The sequence below is a fragment of the Periplaneta americana genome, chromosome 10, assembly GCF_040183065.1.
Source record: "Periplaneta americana isolate PAMFEO1 chromosome 10, P.americana_PAMFEO1_priV1, whole genome shotgun sequence".
NCBI lineage: Eukaryota > Metazoa > Arthropoda > Insecta > Blattodea > Blattidae > Periplaneta > Periplaneta americana.
The window spans coordinates 86,514,628-86,536,669 of record NC_091126.1 but is presented as its reverse complement, the minus strand read 5'-3'; the positions used below and the strand labels follow the sequence as shown (position 1 = coordinate 86,536,669).

At 35.5% G+C, this 22,042-nt stretch overlaps 1 protein-coding gene across 5 annotated transcripts in view; it reads left to right on the top strand.

The window, feature by feature from the left end:
• Nucleotides 1-22,042, top strand: part of LOC138707859 (uncharacterized) — a 234,955-nt gene that overhangs the window by 95,774 nt on the left and 117,139 nt on the right. For all 5 annotated transcript variants that reach the window (XM_069837844.1, XM_069837848.1, XM_069837845.1 and 2 more), the window contains exons 7-10: nt 360-583; nt 11,018-11,120; nt 15,383-15,510; nt 21,743-21,871. In XM_069837844.1, coding sequence (XP_069693945.1) covers nt 360-583; nt 11,018-11,120; nt 15,383-15,510; nt 21,743-21,871 — 584 coding nt within the window. The remainder of the gene's footprint in view (nt 1-359; nt 584-11,017; nt 11,121-15,382; nt 15,511-21,742; nt 21,872-22,042) is intronic.

The following is a 22,042-nucleotide window of genomic DNA, read 5'->3' as shown; positions in this document are numbered from 1 at the left end:
CATTTGAATTAACTGTGCATGTGTTAGAATCAAGTTCAAGTGTGATAAGTAAAGAGACAATTTTTAATTCCCTTACCGTGTGCATGGTGTTGTTCCATCCAGTGTGCTGAGACAGCATTGGGTACCGGGCAAATACACTCACATCTTAACTCAGAATGACTTCAGAAAAATGTATGACCTTTTTTCTTGAATCACTCTGTATATTGTGTAAACTAAAAAAAAAAAAATAAAAAATAATTATATTTCTGCTGTCAGTCAACTCATACAATATTTTGAGCTTTGTTTTCTCTATCTTTTACAGTAAGATCACAAAAATCAATTTGTAATTGAACCTAAATAGATCAATTAATATGTTTCAGGAGTTTACAGGCTAATTGAGGAACCGAAACTATACATTGATGTGCAAGATGTTCCCGAACTGAAAAGATATTCAACTGATACACCTTTAACAATTGGAGGAAACATGACCCTTACTGATGTTATGCAACTTTTTAGGACTGTATGCAAGACCAAAAAGGAATATGCATACACAAAAGCTTTAGCAGATCACATAGATTTAATTGCGAATGTTCCTGTCAGAAATGTAAGTTAATATTGCAATCAGTTACTGAAGATCATTCATAATACACTCTTTGTAAATACGGAAAAAAATGTTTCGAATATTGTACATTTAGTGAAAATTTGACAGTCAACAAATAAGGAGAAATAAAATTTGTGTCTGCAAGAACTAAAATCTGAAGTAATATAGCAATATTATTTATACTTTTGGAATAATTTTTGGTATAATGTAAAGTAGTTCATTATGGGATGAGAACCTGCAATGATTGTTGCAATAATGGTTTCCTCGGTTTTCATGTTTGTTGAATGTGTGAGGAAATAAGTGAAGTTACAGATTTTGAAAATAATGTTAGCACGTATTATAAAAAAAGCTTTCAACCAGTTGAAGACTTGGGGGGGGGGGGATTGAATGTCGAATTTAACCCTGCAATGCTCCCTGGGGTGACACGTCACCCCAGATGATTCCATTTTCTTCTGTAGTTTAGTCTAATAATCTAATAATTGCTTGGGCTACAGTATTCCATGACAATAAAAGTTTCAATTACCTGTGGAGAGAGGGAGGAGAGAAAAGTCGTGGGGTGACAACATACCCCAGGTGAACAGTAATGATGTCCAAAATAGGGTGAACAGTCCAGCGTTTAGAAAAAATGAGATTCTTCTACCATATTTTGCAGAAAATTATGAACTATGTTAATAAACTATTGGAGTGAAAAACACAAAGATACTGGAGAGACAAGTGATAGAGAATGATATATATGCAGGAAAAACACTGAAGATCCTTGAGTTTGTTTAGTTTTTCTCGGAACCCAAGTCTTTAATTCCATTTAGCCTGCTCTTTCTCATAAATACTTGAAATTTTAAATTGGAAGACGAACACCAGAACTACTGAATTTGATTTAAAAGCCTAATAAATTTACATGATATTTTTACGTAACATTCTCTAAAGTTGATTTGATGTTAAGGTCCATATTTTAGAGCCATATATTAGAGTTGGGCGTTTTTTCTGGTTGAACTTCTTTAAGTACCGGTAATGTTTTCGTTATTGTAAACAGAAATTATAAAAATTTGGCTTATTTGACTAGCATGACTTAAGAGGGATTGTAATCAAGATAATTGAAAGTGATAACTTCCTTACTACTGAAGTTTAGATCTGAGAGGGACTTATTATTCAGAAAGATGATTTTTTTTCTTTTATCGTGTTGAAAATTATTAGTACTGCCCTTTATAGATTGTCTTTGGAGTTGACCAGAATAATTTGGTAATATCCATAATAGCAATGTATGTATGTTTAGTGAGCAGTTCAAAACTGGTTCGGACCTCATAAGTGACACCAATACAGCATTACTCGTGAGGCAACTGAACCAGGAGATGAGGTAGGGTGGCTAGTTCCTTTTCCCTTCCATTGCATACATCACTGACTAGTAACATAGTTCACTAATCAGACTTTAGATATATGCAACAATTATTCTTCCCTTGATAAATATCATCAAATGAGATATGCTGTCTGATACTAAATGTATCAGCCAGAACTCAGAGGTGAAGCAATGTATTAAGCAGGGAGATATCAATAACAAAGTGTGCAACAGCTTGCCAGTTAGTAATAATAATAATAACAATAATAATAATAATAATAATAATAATAATAATAATAATTATAAATAATGATAATGATAAAGATAAAGCCACCAGCGTTGCTCTGTCGGCTAAGACGTTTGCCTGCCAATCTGGAGTTGCACTCGGGCACAGGTTCGATCCCTGCTTGGGTTTTTTCCGAGGTTTTCTCCAATCATAAGGCAAATGTCAGGTAATCTCTGGCGAATCCTCGGCCTCATCTCGCCAAATATCATTTCATTATCATCAATTTCATCGACGCTAAATAACTTTGTAGTTGATACAGCATCATTAAATAACCAAGTAAATAAATAATAATGATAATAGTAATTATAGTAATGTTGTTAATAATAATAATAATAATGATGGTAATAATAATAATAATAATAATAATAATAATAATAATAATAATAATAATAAAGCACGGCATGGTGCGTCCTCAGGTTGCGGATCGAGGAGACGGCCTCCAGATATGGAGGGTAGCTGCGAATATATTGAATAAGCAGTCGTGGACAGCCGATGAGGGGTGGTCCTCCAGCTTGGGGGTTGGGCGAAGGGCTAACAAGCCATCACCGTAAAAAACAGCTTGTTAAGAATCCTTCAAATAAGCCTCGGAATGGGACTGATTCTCTGGCACGACCAAATGCCTGTTATTATTCGGTTGAGAAACTTTTATCATCCAGTCTGCTGTCAAAAAATCTGAAAGTTAGAATTTATAAAACAGTTATATTACCGGTTGTTCTGTATGGTTGTGAAACTTGGACTCTCACTTTGAGAGAGGAACATAGGTTAAGGGTGTTTGAGAATAAGGTGCTTAGGAAAATATTTGGGGCTAAGAGGGATGAAGTTACAGGAGAATGGAGAAAGTTACACAACACAGAACTGCACGCATTGTATTCTTCACTTGACATAATTAGGAACATTAAATCCAGACGTTTGAGATGGCCAGGGCATGTAGCACGTATGGGCAAATCCAGAAATGCATATAGAGTGTTAGTTGGGAGACCAGAAGGAAGAAGACCTTTAGGGAGGCCGAGACGTAGATGGGAAGATAATATTAAAATGGATTTGAGGGAGGTGAGATATGATGATAGAGACTGAATTAATCTTGCTCAGGATAGGGACCAATGGCGGGCTTATGTGAGGGCGGCAATGAACCTCCGGGTTCCTTAAAAGCCAGTAAGTAAGTAAGTAATAATAAGAATAATAATAATAATAATAATAATAATACTTACTTACGTGGCGGCCGGGTAGCTCAGTTGGTAGAGCAGCTGGCTACGGACTGGAAGGTCCGGGGTTCGATCCCAGGTGGTGACAGGATTTTTTCTCGTTGCCAAACTTTCAGAACGGCCCCGAGGTTCACTCAGCCTCCTATAAAATTGAGTACCGGGTCCTTCCCGGGGGTAAAAGGCGGTCAGAGCGTGGTGCCGACCACACCACCTCATTCTAGTGCCGAGGTCATGGAAAGCATGGGGCTCTACCTCCATGCCCCCCAAGTGCCTTCATGGCATGTTACGGGGATACCTTTACCTTTTTTTTTACCTTACTTACGTACAAATGGCTTTTAGAGAACCTGGTGGTTCATTGCCGCACTCACATAAGTTTACCATCAGTCCCTATCCTGAGCAAGATTAATCCAGTCGCTATCATCATATCCCACCTCCCTCAAATACATTTTAATATTATCCTCCCATCTATGTCTCGGCCTCCATAAAGGTCCTTTTTGCTCCAGCCTCCCAACTAACACACTATATGAATTTCTGGATTCGCCCTTATGTGCTACATGTCCTGCCCATCTCAATCATCTGGATTTAATGTTCCTAATTATGTCAGGTGAAGAATACAATGCGTGCAGTTCTGCATTGTGTAACTTTGTCCATTCTCCTGTAACTTCATCTCTCTTAGCCCCAAATATTTTCTTAAACACCTATTCTCAACCACCCTTGCCTCTGTTGCTCTTTCAAAGTAAGAGTCCAAGTTTCACAATCGTACGTAATAATGTGTAATATAACTATTTTATAAATTCTAACTTTGAGGTTTTTTGAGAGTAGCCGGGATTACAAAAGCTTTTCATCTGAATAACAGACATTTCCCATATATACTTTATTCTGCATTTAATTTCTTCTCGAGTGTCATTTATATTTGTTACAGTTGCTCCGAGATATTTCAATTTTTCCAACTTTTCAAATGATAAATTTTCACTTTTTATTTTTCCATTTCTAAATTCTGATCTCGAGACATAATCATGTCTTTTCGGGATTTACTTCCAAACCTATCTCTTTACTTGCTTGAAGTAAAATCCCCGTATTTTTTCCCCTAACAGTCTGTGGATTTTCTCCTAATATATTGATATCATCCGTATAAACAAGCAGCCGATGTAACTCCTTCAATTCCAATAGGGTTCTGAGGTGCCTGAAATAGATTACCCGTAACTTTATAAGCTTTATCACACGTTAAAAAATCTATTTAGGTATTTATAAAGAACATAATGTAAAAAAATTGTAATAGATACTGGTACTATGAATTATTTCGTGATTTTTGGGTAGATAGTGTCTGCCCTGTCTCTCCTGATGCTACGCCACTGGTTCACATATTGTAACATGGTTCATTCTGGTTTTTTATATTAACAAATTAATTGAGAATTTCCTGTTTCTTGTAGTACTTTTCTCTTTTTTTGCTAATGGCATCTATAGGTCTATTATGAGAACGATGTTTGGCACTAGCTATGCTCACTTTGGCTGTTGCTGAAATGTTTGTCTCACAACTCACAGTAAGCACTATTTTGATATTGTCAAGAAGCCAACCACTTAAAAGACTTTTCCTATTTATTTAAGTATATCTGATTTCTGTGAAATTTTCTTCGTTTTCTTTCGGAATCTAAATGCTGGAATAAGCTCCCAAAATGCTAAGTATAATATAATATAACATAATATATACATATTTTCGGAAAGTGTAACTGTATGGTTTCATTAAATATGTTTATTAACTGGATGATTATAATGGCAAGCCACAGGCATAACTCAGGTGGTAGCATATTTGCCTGCTGATCTACGATTGTGCTCCAGCATAGGTTTGATTCTCGCTTGGATGATTGCATAGTTAAATTTTTTCCCAAGTTTTCCCCAACTGTAAGGCGAATGTCAGGTAATCCATTGCGAATCCTAGGTCTCATCTCACCAAATACTATTTTGCTGTCACCAATCCAATCCAACTTACCAGTTGATATAATGTCATTATATAAGCAAATTTAAAAAAATGATCATAATATTGCAATACTGGTGAATTGTACTGAAGCAAAGCTTCACTTATTTTCCCTGAATGCACGCCACTGCTGGTAAGAAAAAATAAGAACTTTAGTAAAAAAAATGTTCTTGTTCCAAAGAGCTTAAATGGTTTTGTTGATATACTAAACCAGACCTGGCCTAAATACCTCAATTGAACAGCGATATGAAAGAACCGGTTATGTGACATTCTATTAGTTTCGAGAAAAACGCGTTAGAAGATTTTGAAACATTTTTAACTCTGGAGACATATATTTAATTCTTGTGGAGTTATAACCGCACATATAATGATGTTTCATGTACCGGTACTTATTCATACTATTTATGGGTAGTGTACAAAAAAGTGAGTTATACACACTATTATAGACGATATTTCAATATTCCACTTAGTCAAAATAGAATCGATTGCAATATAGTTTCGCATCAATTGGTTAAGCGCCAAGATACGGCGCTTACATTGTTAATGCATATACATATTTTGATATATATCAGTCATTTAAGGACCAAGAAAGGGTGTGTATGTAGACTACATAGGTATGTAAACAATTAATTAATTCCCAAATATACTTTAATAGTGCAATAAGCTTTATACAAAGTAAATGGAACAATAATACTGGTAGGGCAAATTGTGAACAATTTTATAGTAACAAACTTTTGATAGCCTATAAGTGAAATATTTTACGATATATTTTCCGAAACTTCTGCACTATGTTCTAATCAGTGGTGATTTCTCTTAAGGAGCACCGCCTCTTCAAATAACACATGTTTTTAAATTTATATCAATGAGCTGCAGTAGACTATGTGAGCGATATAATTCTTTATTATAATACTATGTAAAAATAACACTGCATGTGTAGTGTTCTTGTTGACGCCTGGGACTTACGTTTGCCACTCGACACTTGTGGCACACTGTTCCATTCGAGCATGTGCAGTAGCACTGTTTCGCTGGCAGGCTTTGGAGCATGGTAGGGAGGCAGTACAGTGTACGTAGGAGGGGTTAGGAGTACTTTCAGATGTGTTCTCAAGCTCGTTCCATCATAAATGTTACAATGAATAGTGTGCAAAATCTTTTAAATGTGTAATTTTCTGTAAGACCTTTACACGAAAAGATCAAAATAAAGAAGATGGGTAGACCTACACATGAATTAAAATTATAAGTGATGAAGAACAGTAATAGAGAAGTGACAAGAAAATTCAACATTCGGACTTACGAAAAATGCAATATGCGGCTGCAATATAAAAGACACTGTATTTTGTTTTCCTTGCCTATTGTTCGACGGCAAACATTTATTGACAAAAACAAGTACTTTTATGAATTTTATTTATTTTTCTGTTTGAATTTAGGACTGTGCGTAGTAACTAAATAATTTTGATTATCATTCTGCAGATATGATTGATTTGAAGCACATGAATGAAACAATTAAAAAACACGATCAACAATAATGTTAAATTAGCAGTGTTGGGTCAAACAAACATACAGACACAATCAGATTCAATTGGATTGTTGTACTTCACAATGATAAAGTTACCAAGAACAGATATGTGTGTGCGGTTTTGTGGAGCTTTTGAGTTGGCTTTAAGAGTCACGAAGACGGAAACTCATCTTTAAACGCTAGTATTTTTCTTGGCCTCATCAATTTCAGTTCTGAATTAGACGCACTCTTAAGGAACATTTGGAAAGAAGAACAGTAAGAGCACATCAAACACTATACAGAACGAAGTCTTTCAAGCGATTTTGATGTATGGCATGATGAGATTTCAAGGAAATAAATAAAGCTGCTGACTTTTTAGCAGTTAAGGCTGATGAGACGACACACATATCGAATGCTTGTGAACGTGTGAACTGTGTTATAAAACGCAATATAGCGAAAACAATATTATTTACGGTGTGCTGCAATAGAAATTGAACACTTTACTTTGCTATTACTGGACCTACATCGGAAACTGATTAACTGCAATTTCTTGACTAACAAAATTATGTAAATCTATACTTACGTAACATATGTTAATAGTTATGTAGTAGTTAGTACCTATAATAATAATAATAATAATAATAATAATAATAATAATAATAATAATAATAATCATAATAAATATTTTTGTGCACCACCAGGATTATTTATCACCACACGCCACTGGTTCTAATTAACTGTAAACTATATTTTTCTGCATTTCCACTAAACAAAAAACCATTATCGTAATGGAATGTACTACTATCAGTTTTAAATAACACGACATCCTACATCATTGTCATTTTCAGTGAGGCACCAATTGGGCTATTCTGCATAAATAATTTTATTCAATCCATTTTGCGCTAAAGGCGATGTTAGTATGTGCATTACTCGCAACTCATTCTTTTCTCTATGGTGGACTTATCTCTTATTGCATTCATCCAGCCATGGGTATTGCATTGGTGTGTCATTGACCTTGACCTTAACAACTTATTGCGTTATGAGACCTCAGCTTTTGTTTAGAAAGGTAGAAAGAACATGCTGAATTAAAAGGTATGAGTAATTAAATGTTGTTTGTACGTACTACTTCCGAAGAAAATGAACATAAAGTGTAAAATACTAAATATGATTTTTTTTGTAATTATCTTCAGTTCCAGTTCGTAAGTAATCTTAAGAAATGCTAGGAATTCAAAAGAAAAATGCAGACCTGTTGGACTATTTCTGGATAGCTATGAAATTTCTTAAGAACTCGCCCTCACCTGAAACAGTTCAGTGATGGAGAAACAATAAAGAGATGCATGATTAAAGCTGCCAAATTAATCTGTCGAAGTGAAATAAACGATTCTAGAGTACCGGTATTACGAGATCTTGTGACGCTCCTAAAATCTGCCACTGATCACATTAACGATTATGATAAGATGGCACAGTTCACAGTGCATATTTCCCATTCTATTCTGCCCTGCTAGTAAACAAAGTAGAGCCCAATGCATATTCTGTGCCTCACGTAACGGAAATTTATGTAAATTTATATGTAACAATTGCACTGTTACATACCTGAAATCAGCTGGAAGTTACTTCTTCAGTTCTAGGGAGATTCTTAATTATGTCCATAATATTTTGTGCTCTGCTTGTCATTATGAATTTATAAATTTGTACTCCAGTCACTACACTTCAATACTTTTCATATTAACAAAGTATTAACGATCTCCTACACGACCTTATCCAAGTAACGAACCCCACAATTGAAAGTATGTCAGAGATGCATTAACAATGTAAGTGCCAGGAACATACTGCTTAGCTGCTTATACAGAACTATGTTAAGTACCGGTATTTATAAAGATTTAGGCGCATTGCGGTTTGATGCTAAACTTGCAATCTTGGATTCGAGAAATGGCACGTACATTTTTCTTTAATAATAAGGGCATATTTCAAGGAAAAGCGACAAAAGTGTGTGTACTCTTAGTTTATTCTCCAGTATGGCAGGTGGCATCAAAATCTCATTTTTGAAAAAAGTGACGCTTAGCCGGTTGATGCATATCGCCGTCCAATTGAGGTACTGTAGCCTACCCCTTAACTCCCCACTTCACATTCCCTGGTAGAGACAGTTATGTATCAGACTGATATGAATAGACCTGAAGCCAAGCATTGGTAAGTGACGGATTGTATAAGGCATGCATCATAGCTTTCAGCTCTTGCTGGTCACCTAAAATCTACCACTGATTTACAGTGCTTTACTATGTGTTCGTTTCTAAAGCAGTGAAGCGGAAAGGACATGGGCATTGGTATCTCCTTTCCTTTTTTCCTTCCTCTTTATGCCCAGAGCTCTTCTAAACAATCCTGAAATGTCAAGTCAGTTTTTTTTAGCAAGAGATCCTTCAAATAAAGAAAAGAGGATTTTTTTTTTTCACACTTTGTATGAAGTAATTTGATACTACTGCGTGTTCAGTTCAAAGTGTGTCATGGCTCGCTGTATGTCATCATGTGGCTAGCCGGTGAGCCTAGAGAATTCAATCTTCCTACACTCCCACAGAGGCGTATTACCTAAATGCGAGAGAAGTTGCCTAGCAATTACGGCGTTCATTCTGAAGTATGCAGAGTCCGTGGGTACCCACGGACTCTGGAAGTAAGTAGCGATACGTGCGGTAACGCCGGTAGTGGCAGGAATGTGAACTGTTTGGAAACACGTACTGAGGTGAGTTTTTTTCTTACTGTCGGGATATGGCGAGAGAGTTAAGACGATTACTTACGTATTTGTTGACATTAACTTGGACGGTCAACATGGACACGGAGCATTTGATTTGTGTTGTGGAATGCTGTGGAATGCAACGGACGATAACAAATACCCTGCGTACGACTCGCGCAAAACACATTTCGAAAGAGGTTATGGTAGCACACAGACCGTACAGACCGCCATCTGTTGCTACGACGTTCAAGTTATACCGTACACGTTCTCAAGTTCAGATTGAACGCCTTGATTAATAGGCAACTTATCTGACAGAAAAGCTGGAACTCGCTTCAAATCGCTGACTCATCAAGAGTGACGTCATGACATACTTTGAAATGAACACCCAGTACATTAACTATGTTATTAGAAATTTTTCAAGAAAGTTATCTGAATCCTGGCTATTTCTCTCGTCATATAATGCTGACATTGCAAATGTCAATTTTGGAAAGCATAATTCCATATTTCATTTACTATTTAAATTAAGAATTCAAATATTACTAAAGCTAACTCTTTCAACTACATTCTGAATAATACAGTTCATTGTTGGCCTTGGTAGTGCAGTCGGTATAGTGCTGGCCTTTTATGCTTGAGGTTGCGGGTTCGATTCTGGCTCAGGTGGAAGGCATTTAAGTGTGCTTAAATGTGACAGTCTAATGTCATTAGATTTACTGGCATGTAAAAGAACTCCTGCAGGACAAAATTCTGGCACACAGTGATGCTGATATAATCTCGGCAGTTGCGAGTGTCGTTAAATAAATCATAATTTCTTTTTTTACTGCAGTCCATTAGTATGCTACAAATAGAGTAGAGGTAAATATTGGAAGTACCTTAATTTTCTACAACTTTCCAGTTTCGGCAAAGAGAAAGACTTGAATTTGTTGAGTTAGAATGGTTAGAAATAGAATGCCATATCCCAAGCAGGTGGGTGTATGTAAAACCATCAGTCAAAGGATTGCTTGAAAATAGGTGCACTCTTAATAACTCTTCTGTAAATAATCATGACAGCTTTAGTAACATTTATGAAACAAAATTTTCGTACAAATTTTAAAACAGAATATTTGATGACTATACAAATTGGGGGGGGGGGAAGAGGAAGAGTTTTTTTATGGTCAAAATGAAAATGCGAGCTGTAAAATTATAAAGAAAATTTAAAACTCGCGAGAAACATGTAGGATCTGGTAATGTAGAATTAGAAGAATATGCTCTGCAGAAGTAGGAGCAGTAGGTATACGAGTAATCATAAAGTTGATACAACAATAATAGCAACATTTTGAACAAGTTAGTACATCCTATCACAGTTTTTTCGAACTGTGTTTAAAATTTAAAACCATTGCAATTCAAGAAATATTATAATTTAGATGTCATATTTATATTTTTTATATTTATTGCAGGTGGGCACAATTGCTGGAAATCTATATACCAAACATGAACACAATGAATTTCCATCTGATATATTTCTGATTTTGGAAACTATTGGAGCAACCTTAACCATAGGTAAGGCCTTATTTGGAAGATACACAGTGCCGACATTTAACTGATCAGTTAGAATAACCCTAGTATTTGACAGTAGGTAGAAGTTTTTGTAATGAGTAGTAAGCATTTAAGATGATATAAAACAACATATTATTTTATATGTTGCTTATAACACTTCAGAAATGGACAAGTTTATTTGCAGACTTAGAAACTTAGTACCTGAATGAGTAGAATACCGCTGGTTCAGGTTAACTATGTCCAGAGCATTAGTTTGGCTGGTGGCAGAGCCGTAGTGCCACAGCTATTGTGGTGCTTGTAGGACAGGCCTGCTGATTAGAGTTCCGTGTTACTCAGTTGCTTGTACATAAGACGGACTGAGAGTTGATGTATGCAAACTGCGTTGCACATTGGTATTTTGTGGAACCACAATTCAGGCAACTTATGTATTATTCGAGTTCTGGGTACTACTCGTGCTTGTAAAAGTCACTATTGTTGGTAAAAAATAGTATAACTTTCTGTTTTCCCCCTCCCCCACAAAAAACAATAAATTTAAAATGGATGTTACTAAGAGAAAGTAAATCAATCAATTATCTATTTATAAATTAGCTCCGTTACTAACATACATACTTAATACAGTTACAGTACAATAATTGTATTAGTGTTATTTAAATTATATGCGTTGAATGTGCTTCCATTCATGTTGCAGATAAAAAAATTCCACCTGAAAAGGGCTGTAAGACACATCTCTTTATTGCGGAATTTGGAAGGGTGTATTTGAAAATAAATGGGGACACCATCACATGTATACTATGTGATGCTGAGATATGAAGGGATAAATGTCGATTCATAAGGGAGCATTGTAACAGCAAAAGTCAACACCTGTGGAGTAACGGTTAGCGTGTCTGGCCGCGAAACCAGGTGGCCCGGGTTTGATTCCCTGTTGGGGCAAGTTATCTGGTTGAGGTTTTTTTCCGAGGTTTTCCCTTAACCCAATATGAGCAAATGCTGGGTAACTTTCGGTGCTGGACCCCAGACTCATTTCCCCAGCATTATCACCTTCATCTCACTCAGATGCTAAATAACTTAAGATGTTGATAAAGTGTCGTAAAATAACCTACTAAAAAAACAGCAAAAAACATGTGTACAATCTTAAACTTCTTCCAGAACAATCAAAAGTGGAGTTACCATTAGTTTCTGCATCAGTTTAAAGTAAACAATCACAATTTTGTCTTGATCTCTGCAAAATGATGGTATCCCTTTCAATAAAGTAAACAATCCCCACTTCATTGCTTTTATGGAGAAATATACTTCTAGAAAACGCCCGTCTGATGCTATGAAAGTACATTGCACAAAATAAGGCAAGTCGTGGCAGACAACAAAATATGAATATCTGTAGATGAATCTCCCGACTCTGCTTGCAGAAGTGTGGCAAATGTCATTTTAGGTGTTATGTTACCTGACAGACCTGGGGACAAATTTATTCTAACGTCTGAAATGTTAGAAAACTCCACTCATGATGCTATTGTAAAACTTCTTAATCATTCCATGTCTATGCTGTGGCCTGCTGGCATTAAGGAGGACAATGTGCTTCTTTTGGTAACTGACGTGGCTCCATATATGGTGAAGGCCAACAAAGTTATTAAAACTATGTATCCCAACATCATCCATGTAACATGTCTGGCTCATGGCTGTCATAGGATAGCTGAGGCGATAAGAGATTCTTTTTGCAGTGTGGATAGTTTGATATCAAACTGCAAAATATATTTCTGAAGGCCTCTTCAAGACTCTGAAAATTCAAGAAATTGACACCCGGCATTTCTTTTCCTCTGCAACCAGTAATAACCTGCTGAGGAACTTGTTGAACAGAGAACTTTATTATGCTACATACTATAAAGAGGTTGAGACTGTGATCGATGCACTTGATGACAATGAATGCTCCTCAGTACCAGTAGTAAAAGTCTCTATTCTCTGAAATATTGGAACATAATTTGAATTTCATACAGAAGAACTTTGAAGGTCTATCTCACACTGCTCCAAACTTCAGGCCTAGAGATAATACAGTTCTTAAAACTAGTCGATGAAATGACCCAAAATATTAACAAGACACCAAAAACATCACTTACTGAACCAGTAAAATGGAAACGAAATAAAGTCCTTTCACAAAATGGTGGCTATTTACATTTATGTGGAATTAGGGATACGCATAAATATCGACAATATACCATATTTTCGTTTTGCTCCAATCGCGTTATGTGATGTTGAGCAGAGTTTTTCGCAATACTAAAATTGTTTTACAGAAAGGGGAGAAAACTCATACTTGACACACTTAGAATGACTGTTGTGGTTCGTTGTAACACTGTAAACATCAACTAAGAAAAGAGAAATTAAAATAAATTCTAGTGTCCATATAGATCAGCTATAATATGCATATTTTATGCTATACATTATATATCAGGTATGTTCTGTTGTACAAGAAATATTCCAATATTCTTTGTAATTTGTTTTAAAAATAAGATAAATCACCAATATAATATTATTTTGCTGGAATGTACAATTTAAGCTAAGTATTTTCGTTGTCATACTACTGTGCGTGTACTTCCAACCACCACCCATCCACCCACTGACTCTGACAACCTCTGAATTCACTGTCTATATCCTTGTTGTAGTTAAATTTTTTTTTCATGTAATAAGTTTCTAAGTCTGTTTATTTCACTTCAATATGACCAATTATGTAATTAAAATTCGAAACAATTAAACATCACAGTTACCATTATAACGTACAACGGAAAGTGAAGTCTTTGTCTTCAAGTAATAAAGCACTGAAATCCAGATTTAACAGCTTCACTCCATTGTTGCATGACTATCGAAATTTATTTTAAAATCATGAGCATTCAGGATGACTGTATAAGCAAAAATATGTTGACAGTGGTAGTACAAAGCAAATGTCTTGTGCTCTTCTGTAATTGATGGAGTTCGAAGTTATGATAATTATCACAATATTAATATTATAATACCAGCAACATTATTGTTCATACATACAGGATATGTCAAATTTGCCATTAACACTTAAATGAAAAGGGCATTTAGTAGGCCTAATGCTAAAAAAGCATCTGACTTGAAAACATTTTTCATTCATAGAGTATGATTGCAACATGTGTAAAATACCCTTCGGAATTTACTGTTGGGGTGTCAAAAAAGTATGAAATCAGTGTTAAAACATTTTATGAACATTCATAATGACTATGGTTGGCGATCTAAACACTGCCATCAAGCTTGCGACCAAACTTCTTTCTTTTAGCATTAACCTGTTAATATGATATGTTTTTCAAATAAAGAAATAAATGAAATATTTATTTTTGATTAAATTAACATAATTTTAACATAGCCTGTGCATTTACGTACTTTCTTTGACATAGAATTTAGTATTACACGCTAAGAAATATTTCAACCATCATCTAGTAAGACTGTTGTCCTTAAGTTACTGACTTTAAACTCATTAGCTCGTAATCTGACCCAGGCATAATGGAGTCCACCATTTCCAAAATTTTATATTTCCATTTCACTTTAAGTCTTAGTTCTATTTTAATTTATGCTTTTAGACGCAATTTTGAAATGTCCCTGAAATGCTGATATATTTAAATATAAAAACAATAATTAGATTTGAAAAAGTCTCTGGTTTAAATTTCATGTTTTGTGTTTTATTTTTCCAGTATTTTCTGCACTAAATCAAGATTTGTTTTTCATTGCTAAGTACATTATTTCAGTTGATAATTATAAATTAGATATTTTCTTGGAATTATTGGGAAGTGTTACAAAGTCAGAAACTCGTTTATAGCCACCGGCATAGCTCAGGTGGTAGCAGCACATGTGCCTGCTGATCCAGAGTTGTGCACGGGTGTGAGTTCGATTCCCCCTTGGGTTGATTACCTGGTTGGGTTTTTTCCGAGGTTTTCTCCAACCATAAGTCGAATGTTAGGTAATCTATGGCGAATTCTCGGCCTCATCTCGCCAAATACCTTCTAGCGATCACCAATTCTATTGATGCTAAATAACTCTGTATTTGCTAGAGCATTATTAAGTTACAAAGTAAAAATCTCATTTATAGAGCAAATTATAATTAAAATGTATAGATTTTCTTAGTACAAGTGATAATATGTAATTATCTGAAACTACATTTTCTGCATCTTAGCATAAACTGAAATATATGTCATGTTACGAAATAGATTATTAGTGTAATGAAGAACATTACTTTGTTTCCTCTAATTATCAATATTCATCAACAGCATCAAAAGGATATGTACAAAAAGACGTCTCTTTGCTTGATTTCCTGGACAGAGATATGAAACATAGTGTTATACAAAGTGTTACCCTACCTCCCATGGATGAGAGCTACAGTCTCAAGACATACAAGGTAGGTCTCGCTTTGTTGCTTTCACTACTGGAATTTAATTACAGTTACAGTGCACTTGATTCTGAGCTTATAACTATTTTTCAAATAATCGTGGTTTATATTTGCTCTTGGCAATAAAACCATCATTCTTCAAAAAGTTCTGGAATGGAAACTTCCGTGAATATTATTAAGCTCTACCTTTAGTCATTCTTGCACTACATAAAGTTTAGATACGGTACCTCTTGTTTCAGGACTTCCTTTTGGGTTATAGTTTGGACTTACATATAAAGAATATGCTACATTAAAAATGCATTGTAACAATTTATGGGAAAAAAAAGTATCACGGAAGGTCACACATACTTTTTCATTATGTTTCATGCATTTCACAAGGAAACCAGCCTCTTTGTTATATTGAGTATGATATTACTGAATTACTAATAGTACATTTTCTTAAACTACACTCGGACAAGAAAACCCGGACACTTGTTTTATAAAAAGAAAAATTACATGTATGTTAGTCAGAGTTTTAGTAGGCCATGTAATTTAATATCCATCGATTTATGTTCATTTCGTTACCATGGATTCGTGTAAGCAAGTCATTATTATGAGATATGCCATTTATTTGTAGAAAGTCTCGGTTACTACAGAATTTCTATCTGTGTTTTTATTCTTTATTGTCGCTATTTATTTAACTTTCACATGTCGGTGTTTTGAGTTTAAGTTGGTAGTCACACTTTATCTTTTTAAAGAATGTGACCTGAAGATATTGCTGTAGCCATTGCTCTAAATGATGATGGATGCAGTGTATGTTATATCACAGATGTCATGTCATGAATATGCCTAGAAGTACCATTCAGGATGCCCTAAAACATTTTAGAGAGACACAAGAATACACGAGGAAACCAGGTTCAGGTCATCTGTGATGCACAATTGAAAATGAAGACAGGCACATGGTGTTACCAGTTCTTAAGGAGTGCAACATGCAAACTACGATGGTAGCCCAACGGATTGTTGACATGCATGGAAGTCTAATATCGGCCAAAACAGTTAGAAGAAGGTTGAAAGCAAGTGGACTGATATCGGCTAAACCTGCAGCTGGTCCCAGATTACACAGGATACATCGCGTCAAAAGATTGCATTTTGCACTGGATCATAGAGCCTGAAGAAATGAACAATAGAGCTGTATTCTGTTTACAGACGAGTACTGTTTCAATCTACACTCACCTGATGGTCGTGAAAGAATTTGGAGAAAGAGAGGGTAACGATTTTCGCAATGCTGTATTTCCGAGAGGTCGCCATTTGGAGATGGTGGAGTGATGGTTTGGACAGGAGTGTATATGAATGTTCGTATGGAGTTAGATTTCCATTTATGAAAACCAACAGCTGATAGGTACAGTTTCCGTGGAAAAGGATGAGATGATTGAATATTCCTAAGTCTCGGATGTAAGACACTGCGCATGATCGGAGACCAGAGCACTGATACACAAGATAACGAATATTGAGTTACTTAAATGCAGGCTATTTGGTTTGTTACTACCATCGTTCCGAAATTCACTTCAAATACTGCAAAAAATATGATAATATTACGTAAATAAAATATAAATGTATACGTAAATTGTGCAGTTAAATCGACAATGGACCTTCATGACTAGATCGACGCTCCGCACAGAAAGGAAAACTTTCGTATCGTTTCAATAGCTCAGACGCTAAGACTTCTGCCTGTTGTGTGGAAGAGAGCGAGTTCGATTCTTCATCTACATCAACAATTTTTTTTGTCAAATAATGTTGAAATAGCTAAGTAACGTTGAAATAGAGTTTTACAAAGTCCTGAGGTTAAGTGTTAATGATCACAGACAAAACAAAATTACAAGTTATAATATTATAAACGTTAATCTAGTGAATGCATTTATACACACACACACACACACACATACAATGTAAATGTATATATATTAAAAACTAACAATTAAAATGAAATAAAAAAAATATTCCTAAGCCACACACACAAACTTTTACAAAGGTTTAGAGTCCATAGGCTATGTCATTTACTGAGTAATTATTACAATATTTTATTGGTAGCTTTCCCATATATGTAAGAAATGCACTCGCACAAAACACTTTTTGTTAAAAGTGTAGCTTTGGATTATTTCATTCTCACCCCTTCAGTTGATTTTAACTATTTTATCTACGTGTTTCCAATAGTGTTTAATTTAATGTGCATTCAATTTTATTCATGTTATGATTGAATGAAAAAGCAATGTTGCAGTTATTGACTAATTACATATATTAATACTAATTATTAAATGCAACTGTTAAGTAACCAATTGCAGTATATTTTGCAAAATCTTTAATGCTTAAGTTGTCAATAATATTTCTCTACCATATACAAATACCATATACCGTTAAAAGAATTTGCAATAGATTTGGAATCCTCTACTTTATAATCACTTGTTTTAATGAAAAAATATTTTCTTTCTTAGAATATCTACAAGTTTAACTTTAATAATATTCTGAATAGCTTTAATTGCATTATCTGAATTTTGTGCTTTTCTATTCAAATGTATTCTATTTCTCCCTTTCATAATTTTTGATAAATTACACTGTACTTCTTGTAGTATTTAAGAATATGAGGATCATTACATTGCAGCTCATTACATAGAGATTCTTCTTTTTTAATACTCTACATGAGATTTTTAAGTCCCTGTGTCATCTACATTTTTTTACTTTTGAATTTTTTCACAACATTGAGTGGAGAACATCCACTGAAGTGATTCTGAAATTAAGTGAAAGATACAATACATTTACTATTAATATCAGTACTACCAGTATCATATACGTTTTTCCAAGATTCATTTTGTAGACATAAATGTAAATAATCACTAGATACAGCATTTACGACCCTTTTTAGTTTTTAAATTAATATTTTGAAATTGTTCAGTGACATTGGAAACACTTAGGACTTGTTTGTCATGTTCAGACAAGCCATTGATTATAGATTCTGTCGAATAGAAATTCAGTCTAATTCTGTGTACAAAACTTTTATCAATGGGTGTGCTACTTCAGCTTGTATGATGGTGGGAAAATTACGCTATGACTAAGGTTGTCAGTTTCAGGGAGTGAATTTAATTTACTTTTACGGAAAAGTTCCGAGAGATAATCTATGTTTATGTCACTACAGAATAGCCACCTAAGCCCACCGACGCCCTCGAAATCGAGACGAATTGTGGAATCAAGTTGTTGACACCTGGGAAGATCTCGCCGGGGATCAGAACCTATTCCACAATCTCGTGACATCCATGCCGGATTGACTTAGAGCTGTAATAGAAGCTGATGGCATGTGGACAAGATTTTAAGTTAACAGGTCTCTTTTTGTTTCTCATGATTATTGTTTGAGGAAGAATACTTTTAACTTCCAAGTAAGATTTTTTTGACGAGATTGAGCCCACTTGTAAGACCCAGAAATTGGGCATAAATTATTCCATATTTTTCGACAAATTAGACAGTCGAGGAACTCTGAAGAAATTAATTACATCTCAATAAAAAAAAGTTTTACCTGGGATCGAACACGAGACGTTTCGGTTATATAGTGAAACTGACACGCTACTATATGAGCTACTGAGACAAGACAGTGACAGCAGCAGTCCAGAATGTAGATCCCATAGCAGGCGTTTGCCATTCAGTACAGAGAAGCAATGATATTTTGTGACTCGAGCTATGTTGTGAAATCGTGGCCTTAAATGGCTATCTTCTTCTTGATTCTTATTCTGGTCCTTGTCCTTGTTGTGGTCCTTGTAACAATTCTTGTTGTATATGTCATGGTATTTATTGTTACGTCGATATCGAGTGAACCGCACTGTAGAACTTTAACTTCCGACGACCAAGAGTCATCTCATTTCTTTTAAGGGTAACTGTACATAAATGAATGTTTGGGCCATCATGTGGTGCCATTTGGTTCATATATAGGCAATGGTTTTCTTCTAATGCACGACAATGCACTCTCACATGTCACTCGCATTACCAGAGATTATCTGCAAGAAGTAGGGATTCATGTTTTACCATGGCCAGCATGAAGTCTTGACATGAATCCAGTTGAGCACTTGTGGGATGTGCTGACACGGCATATTAGGAAGAGGTAGCCACCACCAGAAAACTTACAGGAATAAGACAAGCACTTCTTGAAGCATGGGAAGATATTCCTCAAGAAGCCATATCTAACCTTATTCAAAGCCTGGCAAGACGTATGGATGCAGTTATCCAATGCAGAGGGAGTAACACACGTTACTAAAAATGTGATTTCAATATTACAAGCACGAAACATCTGAGCCACAGCTGAAAAATTTTGTTACTGGTTTTACGCCCTTCGCATCCTGATGAAAAGATTTTATTTCTAATAGTGTATTTATGATTGATTACACGATCCTTTGTTTTATTTTCTATCATTCAAAAACCATTACATTTCATAATCTACTAGATCTTTGATTAGCAATTTCTTACATAAAAGAAGTGCCCTTGAACACTAAGTGTCCGGGTTTTTCTTGTTTCTGAGTGTATTATTTGAGTGCAGAAGAATTATTTTGCAAAACTCTGTGCTGTGAAAGAGTAAACAAACAGTTCGAGGAAGGAAACCATAGGCCAGAATTGAGTAATTACAACTGTAGGGGTCCACACCTGTGGAGTAACGGTTAGCTCGTCTGGCCGCGAAACCAGGTGGCCCGGGTTCGAATCCTGGTTGGGGCAAGTTACCTGATTGAGGTTTTTCTGGGGGTTTTCCCTCAACCCAATATGAGCAAATGCTGGGTAATTATCGGTGCTAGACCCCAGACTCATTTCACTGGAATTATCACCTTCATCTCATTCAGATGCAAAATAACCTGAGATGTTGATACATCGTCGTAAATAACCTAATAAAAAAAAGACAGTAGGAGTCTGGTTGTTTGGTGAAATTTCAATCCACTGCCAGTAAACTGCGTCCATAAATAACAGGTGGTGACGAATCATACCCCATATGTGTTTGTACACAATATGACCAGGCACAATATCAGGACTGATAACTACCATACATGGAGCATTTTACATGGAATGAACTGACTGACACGCACATGACCTACAGTGTAGCAAAAGAGAATGTGAGTACAGCAAGAAGAGTATGCTGTGAATGGCTTCCTCACAGACACATCCCATGTTGAGCAACATCTGCTGGCATCAACCAATCGATGTCTGAAAAAGGGAGGTTCATTCCTAGCCAACAGACATAATCTGGTCACAGGCAATCAGTACAAACTCCAGAGTTCGACAAAGGAATTTTGCCTTGGTTTGAAGAAGAGCCATCAACAAGTACAGATCAGTTGCTCGTGAAATTGGAGCCAGCCATCGACTAGTGTAGAATGTTTTACATGAGGGATAATGGCATTCATGCTATCCACACTAAATGCAATCTCTGCAACCAGGTGATGATCCTGCCACTCATTGCTGTTTTCTTGGTGGATGTTAGATCAGACCTTGAAGAGGTCTGGATTTCCCTCTGTCATCTTTTATAGTGATGACGCAGTATCTACAAGAGAAGATGTACATAATAGTCGCATCTAGGCAGAAACAAACTCCTATGCTACTAATGGCCACAGCTGTCAGGACCAATTTACTTTTAATTATTGAGCAAGCATCGTAGATGATCATCTAATTGGTCAATACTTGCTTCCCCAAGGCTGAATGGTTTCTGTTATAGCATCTTCCTGGAGTATGTGTCACCAGAACTGCTGCAAGATATCCCATTTCACATTTGACGGAGCATGTGGTTCCAATACGATGGTGCTCTGACTCACTATGATGTTCGTATGCGACGTCAGCACCTCAGTACACACTTTGTTGACCAATGGATTGGTAGAGGAGGACCTATTGCTTGGCTCCCACAATTGTCTTTCTTCTTGTGATTCTCTCCTATTCAAGAAAGCTATATACTGTATATGCTCATTGATTCAACTATGCCATCATGATAACAGTAAATGCCTAGGTATCTGAAGCACAAGAAGTGTACAAATTATACAACACAAAGATCCTGTTTGAAATATAAGCAATTCAGAACCTTGATCTTGTGAGCCAGCCCTTCATCTTGTATACATCACTGCAATATTCAGGTCATAATTTACAATAGCGAGTACGTCTTTATACATTATATGAGTATAGCATGTATTACATATTGTAAAAATTAAATATTATTTTGTAAAAGTATATGTAACAGTTATTTTTTTAATTTCAGATTATGCCACGGTCTCAAAATGCACATGCACATGTGAATGCTGGATTTTTATTTAAGATGAAGAAAACTGCAAAAGGCAAAGTACTGGCAAGACCAACTATAGTATATGGGGGAATTAACCAATATTTTGTGAGTATAATCTGAAGAGGAAATCTTTCTCTCTACTATAAATTACCATTTCGGATCTTCATAAATATTAAATTGTAGGCCTGTGTTGTTTGCAATATTTACTATACTTACTTGTCTTTGCAAATAATACATTGCACCAGTAAATGTAACTAATTTGCAACTCTCTTTTTC